Source organism: Phlebotomus papatasi, chromosome 3, assembly GCF_024763615.1.
Source record: "Phlebotomus papatasi isolate M1 chromosome 3, Ppap_2.1, whole genome shotgun sequence".
Classification (NCBI taxonomy): domain Eukaryota; kingdom Metazoa; phylum Arthropoda; class Insecta; order Diptera; family Psychodidae; genus Phlebotomus; species Phlebotomus papatasi.
In genome coordinates, this window is record NC_077224.1 from 6856545 (window position 1) to 6866890 (window position 10346).

Below are 10346 nucleotides of genomic sequence, written 5' to 3' on the forward strand. Positions count from 1 at the left end.
AGACACCCGTGGGTTTGAGTCTCTGCTAAATCGGAGATTATCTCTTTCAGAATACGACACAGATGCTGGCCACAGTACAGATGAAGATGAGAGTATCAGTCACTCAGGATCATCCACTCCGAGGAATTCACCGAGTGTGGCCAGGACACTGCAGCTGAGGAATCAGTCAGCATCCAAATCTGCCTCGACGACTCAGCAATTGATGCAACGTGGAATTTTCCCGCCAACTTCCACGGTATCGTCCACACAGAGCAAGAAATCGACTTTTTCCGGTGGTCCCGTGGTGAGTCCCACCGTGGATACGATGATCAAGCAGCCGGCAGTGCCAACGGGCGGGAATGTGTATCAGGAGGAGCCGAGAATGTTGATCATTGAGACGAAGAAGAAGGCACTGGGAATCAGTTTTGTGGGTGGGAACAAGACGGGCATCTTTGTGCATCGGGTTCAGAGTGAGTCCCTGGGAGATAATGCTGGAATTCGGGTTGGAGATCAGATACTGGAATTCAATGGCGTGGACCTGAGGGCAGCTACAGCTGAACAGGCCTGGTTGGAGATTGCAAAGTCCGTGGACAAGGTTTCAGTTGTCGTGCAGCATAATATGCAGAGTAAGTTCTCTCGATTTTGTTTTATTTTCTTTCTATTTTTTTCTTTATTTTCATTGAAATTTTGGAAAGTTTCGTGAAATTTTGAGAATTGTCGTGCAATTTTGGTTTTTTCCTGAAAATTTTGATATTTTTGTGAAATTTTGGGAATTTTCTTGAAATTTTGGAAATTCTTGAGAAATGTTGGAATCTTGTGAAATTTTAGTGAATATGAAATTTTGGGAATTTTCGTGAAATTTTGAAAATATTCGTGATATTGTGATATTTTAGGAATTCTCGTAAAATTTTGGAAATTTTTGCGAAACTTTAGGAATTTTTGTGAAATTTTGAGAAATTTTAGGAATTTTCGTGAAATTTTAGAAATTTTTGCGAAATTTTAGGAATTTTTGTGAAATTTTGAGAAATATGAAATTTTGGGAATTTTCGTGAAATTTTTGTGAAATTTTGGAACTTTTCGTGATATTGTTAAATTTGAAATTTTGGAAATTTTCGTGAAATGTAGGAAATTTTTGCGAAATTTTAGGAATTTTTGTGAAATTTTGGAAATATAAAATTTTGGGAATTTTCGTGAAATTTTGGAAATTTTCGTAATATTGTTAAATGTGAAATTTTGGGAATTTTCGTGAAATTTTGGGAATGTTTGAGGCATTTTGGTTTTTTTTGTGAAATTTTGAGAAATATGAAATTTTGGGAATTTTCGTGAAATTTTGGAAATTTTCGTGATATTCTTAAATGTGAAATTTTGGGAATTTTCGTGAAACTTTGGAAATTTTTGCGGAATTTTGGATTTTTTTGTGAAATTTTGCGAAATATGAAATTATGGGAATTTTCGTGAAATTTTGGAAATTTTCGTGAAATTTTGGAAATGTTCGTGATATTGTTAATGTGAAATTTTGGGAATGTTCGTGAAATTTTGGAAATTTTTGTGGAATTTTGGAAATTTTTGAGAAATTTTGAGATATATGAAATTTTGGGAATTCTCGTGAAATTTTGGAAACTTTTGCAAAATTTTTGGAATCTGTGAAATTCTGGAAATTTTCGTAAAATCTTGTGGATTTTGAGTTAGAGTGAAAGAATTACACAAAGGAGAATGGGCAAATACGGTTCAAGTGGAGAGAAAGACCTAGAAAAGAGTAAAAACCATTTCTTGGAAGAAAAATTATGAAATGTAACGCATTCATACTGGTCCTTTCTCGAATCTGAGAGATGTATGCAGTATAATAATTAAAGCTACGGTGGCGAGGATTCAAAGTTAAAACTTTGAATCCTCGTATCTTTGAAATTTATTTACCGATTTTAATTAATGAATGCTCAATCGAAAAGTCTCGTCAAACAAGAAACAGTCTTGAGTTCCTTGAATCGAGTTATAATCTTCCGGGCGCTAGAGCGGCATTTCCCGGTCAAATTCGCGATTTCAGCATAACTCGCATTTGGATTCTTGAGATGAGTGTCAACTATTAATCTGCAAATGCTCTTCATCTTTTTTCACTCGAACGTCCAAAATCCCGAATGGGTCAACTTTCCGAAATCTCAAAATCAGGAATGCTCTAAAATTCGAATGGGAGAAAATTCCAAAAGCTCGAAATTATGATTGGTCTAAATTCTGAATGGATCGAAATCCTGATCGTCTGTCTTTCAACCTCTTTAAAGTCTGTATTTAGGGGCTAAGATTTGCAGCATTTTTTTAAAATCATATTCCATTGGTGCTCAACCGATCTTGAGCTATATGGGCTTAAACGTTTCTAATTCGACCATTAGGAAAAAAAGTGTAACTGGTCTTCTGCCCTGAAAGATTCCTTAAGGAGACCAAGTCTTATCGCGGCCAATTGCCCGGCAGCGACCCAGGTCTGTGCCCCTATCCGAACTCTTCCGGGCCATGTTACCGACTGACTGCCAGAGTCACCTGTCAGCCAATCCTCCATACGGTTTGCGGAATCTTTGCTTTTTTCTATTTTGTGTTTTACACTTTTGTTTTTCCCAGTTTGTCTTTGGAATCTTTGTCTTCAGTAATTTTTGTTTTTTTTTGGAAACTTTGTCTTTGGAAATCTTGTTTTTCATATATTTTAAACAAGTATATTTTATTAAATAAAATAATGATATTAAAATGGTGTTTTTTGAAATTTTTAGTTTCGTCCTTCAGGGCAAAGGAACATTTTCTGTGTTTTGGGAAGTTTTCAGTTTCGTTGTTTGGGACAAAGGGGAATTTTCTGTGTTTTGTGTTTTCAAAGGGAATCCACTAGCCGGGCTCTATTTCGCTATCAGGTGGAAAATTTCAACTACAAAAGTTTCGATAATCGTCGCAAAGGACGGACGCCTCGCTCGACCTACAATTAGGATGAATCAAAAAAGGTCCTTATTTTGTATGGTGACTACTTGACGGAGATGTTGGGGAAGGAAACTATGTGCATGGTCAAAGAGCTTAAGTCGAAAATAGATTCCATACTGAATTTCATCAAGATCGCTTGAGTCGTCTTTGAGAAATTCGATGTCGAAATTTCGAATTTTTGAAATGATAATGACTTTTAGAAAAAAAAAACATTTAGGATTTTAGGTCTTGCGTTCCTGTATTTTTTCAATCTTATAATCAAGGCCTATAAAACATACCTTTTCCAGTTTCGAGATAAGGTTCAGCGCTCATACAGTTTTGCCCATTCTCCTTTGTCTTACCAAGCAAAATTGTGGAAATTTGTTTTCTAATTTCTAATAATTTCTAATGCAATTTTTTAAGGCACAAGAATTTCAAAGTTTATTTTCTAATTCTTTTATAATTTCAAAGATATTTTGATGAAAATTTCAGTCTTTGAAATTTATGTGAAATATTGTGAAATTTTTAATTAATGCAATGAAAAATTGGTTATTTGACATAGAAATGTTTTCAATTGATATTTATTTTCAAATTTCTGTAAATAAAGGTTTGAAATTTAATTATATTTTTCCTGAAATTCATTGAAACTTTGAGAAACAATAAAAATGCAATATTTTCAATAAAAAATCATTTCGATTTTTTTTCGAATTCTGTAGAATTCGATCAAATTGATCCTGATCAGGAGAGCATAGACTCCTTGTACATCAAAGTGGCATTCGATCGAACGGGAGAAGTCGGTGAATCCGATTTGCGTTTCGTGAAGGATGATGTTCTCTATGTGGACAATACAATGTTCACGGGGAGTCCAGGATTGTGGCGTGCTTGGACTTTAGATGAATATGGACATCGTATTTCCTGTGGCTTGATTCCGAGTCAAACAAAGTAAGTGCAAGAGGAATCTTTGAAGGATTCTCTCAAGAATTCCATTCGACTGGGTTTTTTTGCAGAGTTGAGGAGGAATTGCGATTGCATCATGATACAACTGATGCTGACAATACTTCGAGGAGGAGCACAACATCGGCCAGACGATCTTTCTTTCGGCGCAAGAAGCATCAGAGGAGCTCTTCCAGGGACTCCAAGGAACTAGCAAGTTTCAGCAATACACAATTGAGTTGGTTTTCTGATTCAGGAATGCTCAATGATGAAACAACAATTAACAGCTATATTCGAATGGAGCGATTGGACTGTGAGTATTTTCTTTTTCTCTGGATGTCCAATGATTAACGATAATTCCGCTTTTGCCCTTGCAGATCCATCATACAGACCCATTTTGGTGTTGGGTCCTCTGGCTGAGTGCGTCGTCGACAAACTCCATACGGACTTCCCGAAAGAGTTTGAACGCTGCAAAGTGCAGCCGATGAACTGTTCGGAGGAGACTCTGGAGAAGAATTTGCACAATAATGTTTACATTGACTACAGGCGTCGTGGGAATATTTTTGAGTGCACTACCATTCAGGCGATTAAGGATGTGCGCGATAAGAAGCGACACTGTATCCTGGACATTTGTATATCGGCCGTTGAGAGGCTCCAACGTGTCCAGATTTATCCAATTGTACTGCTACTGCGTTTCCGATCGGCCAAGCAGATCAAGGAAGTCAAGGATTCACGGTACTCCACGGACAAGATTTCAGCAAAAGCCGCCAAGGAAATGTACGAACATGCTCTGAAACTCGAAACGGACTACGGCCAATTCATTTCTGGTAAGTTTCTTTTCATTTTGAATTTTTAAAAAATGTTTTAATACTGATTTTTCTAATTTTCAAAATCAAAAGTTTAAGATCCCAAAGAACCTTATACTGCAAATTACTCGAACTCGTGACTTATAGTAAAGTGGGGTAATTGGATCGTTTTCCCTAGAGTGCTACTTAAACGCTTGTTTTTGGACTGAAGAAATTCTTTTTTACTTCTTCTAAATCCATAGAACTATTCACTGTTCCATTCAGAAACATAATATAAAAGAAAATTATCAAAAAGATTAAAGAAAATTTATAATATAATGATAATACTGAAATAAGTCAGAATGCACTAACTGGGTCACCTTTTCGCTAATTCACTTTTAATTAAACCTTTGGATTTAAAATACTTTTTTCACAAGGAAAAAAAACAATAAATGTTTTAAATCAACCAGTTGGCATTAGCGAAAATATCCGTGATAGAAAATTTTTAATGAAGAACCCAAAAGCAAAAATATTATTTTTGCTTTTTCTCAAACTTAAACAGTTATATTATGTTAGTGTAGTGACTATATTACGGAAATAAAATAAAAATATTATTTTAAGTGGATTAGTCATAAACGATCCAGATAGCGAAGCGCCCGCATTAGCACACTTGACTAAAAGTGCTATAACCTCAAAAGTACTTTGAAAGAGAAGTCAAAAGAACCAATTCATAAATCACTCAAAAAAATCCCCAAAATAATTTTAAGAATAATAAAAGTGCTTTTTGGGCAAGAATTACTAATCGGTTTATAACCGATTCACAACCGATTTGAACCGATTTATAAATCACTCTAAACATTGGCCAAAATGCACCTCAGGAGTAATATAATTGAATTTCGAATAAAAATTAATTATAGGTTATGAACCAATTTATTACCGGTTCAGAACCGATTAAAACCGGTTCCGTTTTGTCGGAAATTCCAAGACCTTTCCAACGAGTCAAAATATGCGAGCATTCAGATGAGAAATACGCCCTCTAGAGTCTTTTTAACCTTTGACCTTGAAACCCCGTTATTAACAATAATGTTAACAATAACGGTATTTATGTACAAGACAAAATATCCGCCTGGATAATCCCTAAAACATATCAAAAAATAAAGAAATCACATGACGAGTTTTTAGAAATCCTAATAAACTAGATTTTGGATTTTATTTTCGGTTACGGGCCGACATATGGGAGGGTCTCCCGAAGATCGTAAGTGTCTATCTCTAACCGTTTGGCCTCTAGGTGTGATAAAACCAGACAGACCCTTATCACAAAATTCAAAATCAAAAAATCACCCTTATTCAAAAAATCATATCTCCGGTTCTATATGACCGATTTTGCTGAGTGAGGGCTCGAATGAAAGATCTCACAAAATACTACAACTTTCTAGAACATTTGAACTTCATGAGACCAACACCAGGGGCGCCGCAGTGGGAAAACTAACCTCAGTATCACATAACCTCAATTATCTCGCACTTTTGTCAAATACAGTGACAAAAGGTTATTTTTGTTGCACGATATTATCGTGTCAGTGTCAATGTTTGCAAGAGTAAATTCTGCTCAAATTTTATTCACCGATTTGATGATTGTGACCTCCTTTACCGTTATCAAAAGCTTATGATGTATTTTAACGATCACATTGATCTTTCTCCGATTCCTTAAAACCTATATTTAGGTGCATATTGAGTAGGAAATTGAAATTTATTTGCTCTTTTCACAACGTAAATGCGTGAATCGTCGCATAGAACAATTTCATCGCAACTTCATTGTTCGTTCAATGTTCATATGAAATTATTCTAAGTACAGCTTCGCAGCGACATAGAACAATTTCACAAAAAAATTTAATGAATTCATATGCACATAGAACAATTTCATTTAATCATATTAGAAAAACAAATGGTTTTCGGGAAAAATTTTATGTATTAACCGATAGTATTGGGTTAATATAGTACCACTATGGCAATAACTAAAAATCGATCAAAATGTGAGTTAGAGCACTTGTATTTTGAGGAGACGAGTTGAAGTTTCATCAAATGAACACTTGGGGCACTCTCAGAAACAAACAACTTCGATTATCTCGGATGATGAGTATTCGATGAGATCATGTTCTATGGGAAAATTATAGAGAACATTCTGGTCTACATTTCACCCATATATCACTTTTCTGTCAGTCCATCCAAATCTTTGATATTTTGGTTTAAATACAAAATTTGTATAATTTCACGAATTTGATTCAAGATAACTGAATGGCGTCCCCCAACTTCAGCTCTAAATCGAATTTGCATACATTCCGAGTTAGCTCACGTTAAGAATCTCACCTACATAAGCCGGTTAGGATTATCTGTCCCTTTTTTCATAAAAACTTAAGAAATTAGCGAAAAACTAAGAAAATGTGGGAGCATCCCGCATGCAAACAACCGAGAATTGAAAATTCGAATACTAACGTACAACCGCATCAGCAAGCTGTCATACACGCTCACTTCCCTATCCATATTCAGAGCGGCAATGCTCCATGCCACACAATAAAAAAATTAACACTATTATAGTATGTAATCCATTACACCACTATTATTGTGTTAAATTTGGAAAAACTGTTTAATTTAAAGTTGTTGAATTTCAAAATATTGAATTTGGAATTGTTGAATTTAAAAATTGTTGAATTTTTATGTGTAAGCTCAAAAATTGTTGAATTCTGTTCATTGTTGAATTTTCTTTTCATTTCAAAGATTTTGATTTTTTTTTGCCTTTTTAGACATTTTTATTGGTTTTCCTGTATTTGGGATCCCCCCTAATGCGAAATGATTAAATCTGATGCTCGGATCTTCACGATATACTTATTATGCATATAAATATTTGATGTTCTATATGACTTTTGCCCAATGAAAAGCATCTCGACTGAAGTATAAGTCTTGATTGGAAATTCGACAATTTTTACACAACTTTTGTTTAAAAATTCAACAACTTTGGTTGAAATACACAAGGCTTCACACTATAATAGTGTTAAAAATTATGATCAAACTATAATAGTGTTAATTTTTAATCATGTGACAAAAAATACCATAAAGTTGTATATTTATTCACACTATAATAATGTGAAAAACTGTAATCATACTATAATAGTGGTAATTTTTAGAATTTGTCAAACAGTTTTAATTCACGAAACATTGTTGAAAAATTTTTATGATTATAACAGTGAGAAATTTTGCACAGATCGCAATTAAATAATTAATTTATCCGATTTCACACTATTATAGTGTTAAAATTTCACACATTTTCAAATTAAACAATATTGTTTAAATTTTTTTTTTACTAAAGTAAGGTATCCTCGAGTCGACCGCCTCTCGAGTCGACCATCCTGGGTTTCTCAAGTCGACCGGTGGAAATATTTATTCAATTTATTTATTTTTGCAATAATATTTATCGAGTGGTTTAACATCATTTCATATTATTTCATCATTATTTCATAATTAATTCAAATCAGTGAAAATATCATAGAAATTGACCATAAAACACTGAAAAATAATAAAATGACGCAGCGTTAAGGCATTTCTTAAAGAAAAATTCACAATTTTTCATTAAATTACGGTATACTTTTTGATATTCTTGACTTTTTTCTTAAGGATTTCAATTATTATCCTCACAGATTACTTGAGTAAGGTAAGAGAAGTATATATCGGCCATGTACCTTGTATCGGCCAGCTTGCAGAAGATATCGGCCACCAATATAAAAATGAATATTTAAAAATTACTAACTACGTTTTACCAATTATCTAATACAAAATATATTACGTTTGTTCATATATGATCTTCTGAATTAAGTTTTTCGTCGACTTTTTAACAAAATATAATTATTCATCTAATTAATTGAATCACTGTGTCAGAGTCTTAATCAAAAAGTAGCCATTTCTCAAATTCTTATGATTTTATACTAGAATTTCAGTGACACAAAATAAGGAATTATACCTTATTTAAATTATTTACGAAAATGTCTGAATTAAAAAAATACTACTCAATTATTCTACTTTTAGTATCAGAACACTTTTTAATTGTCTCGCTACGCATAATTAGAATTAATTTGTTAATTGAGAGGAAGTACGTTTTGTTCCAAGTACAGAGCTCACCGGCCATTTTTCATCGCATTTCGATGTCATTTTCGCGAGCAGTTGAGGTTATGTCGGTAATGTTTTTGTGAAAAAGGATTTCTCAGAGTGAATTTCGCATTTTATCAATGTTAAACATCTTGAAGGAGGTCTTTTAGAAACTGCAATATCAGAGAAAAGATTGAAAAATGTGCTGGATGTCATGACGGCACGAGAATTTTCTTGAAAATGACTGCAAAGTATGGAGTGTCCAGAATGATCCTGAATGATAAACTTTCCGGAAGGCATTCAAAAGGGAAATCACTGGTAAGCTTGTACTACGTAAGCTTGTGAACCGGAGAATCGTGAATCAAGCCGAACCTGGATTTCTTATCCTTAAGTCCGAGCTCCAGGATTGGATCAAAAATATGGTGAAAATGAGAAGATGCAGACAACCTTCACCAAAAATCTCCCTGGAAAGTGCTAAAAAGTGGTTCTGATGGTTGGGTTCTGGTAAGGGGTGGATGTCAGAGAGTGTTTCTTCGAGTACAACGTAATCAATTAGAAAAATATTCAAATTTATGATATTTTTTTGGGTTTTATTTTCCGGCCGATGCCTGCTACACTCCTGGCCGATATCTTCCTCATCTGCTTTTATATGGCCGATGCAATATGCGCAGTGCATGATTGCAATTTTACCATTTTTTAACTAATTTCTCTAAATAGTAAGAAATCAAATGTTGATATATAGATAAATGTAATACTGGAGTTCCAATTGGCATATTTTAGAATGTCAAAAACTGGTTTAGATCATTTATTTTAAGCGAATTTTGGAGTATTTTTCTTAACTGGCCGATACATACTTCCCTTACCTTATTCAAATTTTGAGTTTAATAGCAAGTTGAGCACTTAATCTTTATTACTTGTGCAAAAATTTTAGTACCATGATTAAGTTAAAGATTAATTTTATGTATTAAAATTGAAAATGCATTTCAAATAAATTGTTCCTCAATTCGACCGGTCGACGGATCATAGCAAGTGAAACTTTTTTTCACTTGAATGTTGTTCTACTTCTGAACGAATTCATAAAAATGAGTTTCCCTATTTATTTCAATGATTAACTAAATTTTAAGTGCTATTCATGATGTGCTAAATAAACCAAAGTTAAATCCGTGACTTTTTAGTTTTGTGATTTGTTTAATTTTAAGAAAAATTGGTGGTCGAGTAGAGGAACCCCAGGCGGTCGAGTTGAGGAATACTGATATTGAAGTGGTCGAGTAGAGGAACACTTCGCATTTTTGAAACATTTTAATTTTTTTATAATTTAAAATTATATAATGATTAAACGAATTTCACAATTGGATAGATAAAGATCCATTTTATAGTTTTCGGTAAAAACTCTCTCAAAAAACACAAATTATAACTGTTTTTTCATAAGTTTTTCACAAAATCTATCCTTAAGTGGTCGACATAGGATACTTTACCTTATAATGCTCAACGCACAATAACTTTTGTTTACTAAACATGTTTCTGATACTTCAATGAGAATGAGTGAGACCTAAATCTAGTTATCTCGCTCATTCTCATGGGAAATTT

General features: G+C 33.7%; 1 protein-coding gene across 6 annotated transcripts in view; it reads left to right on the forward strand.

The window, feature by feature from the left end:
- Positions 1–10346, forward strand: part of LOC129806570 (disks large homolog 5) — a 28144-nt gene that overhangs the window by 16822 nt on the left and 976 nt on the right. For all 6 annotated transcript variants that reach the window (XM_055855251.1, XM_055855253.1, XM_055855254.1 and 3 more), the window contains 4 exons: positions 51–605; positions 3624–3849; positions 3915–4153; positions 4218–4667. In XM_055855251.1, the coding sequence (XP_055711226.1) occupies positions 51–605; positions 3624–3849; positions 3915–4153; positions 4218–4667 (1470 nt within the window). The remainder of the gene's footprint in view (positions 1–50; positions 606–3623; positions 3850–3914; positions 4154–4217; positions 4668–10346) is intronic.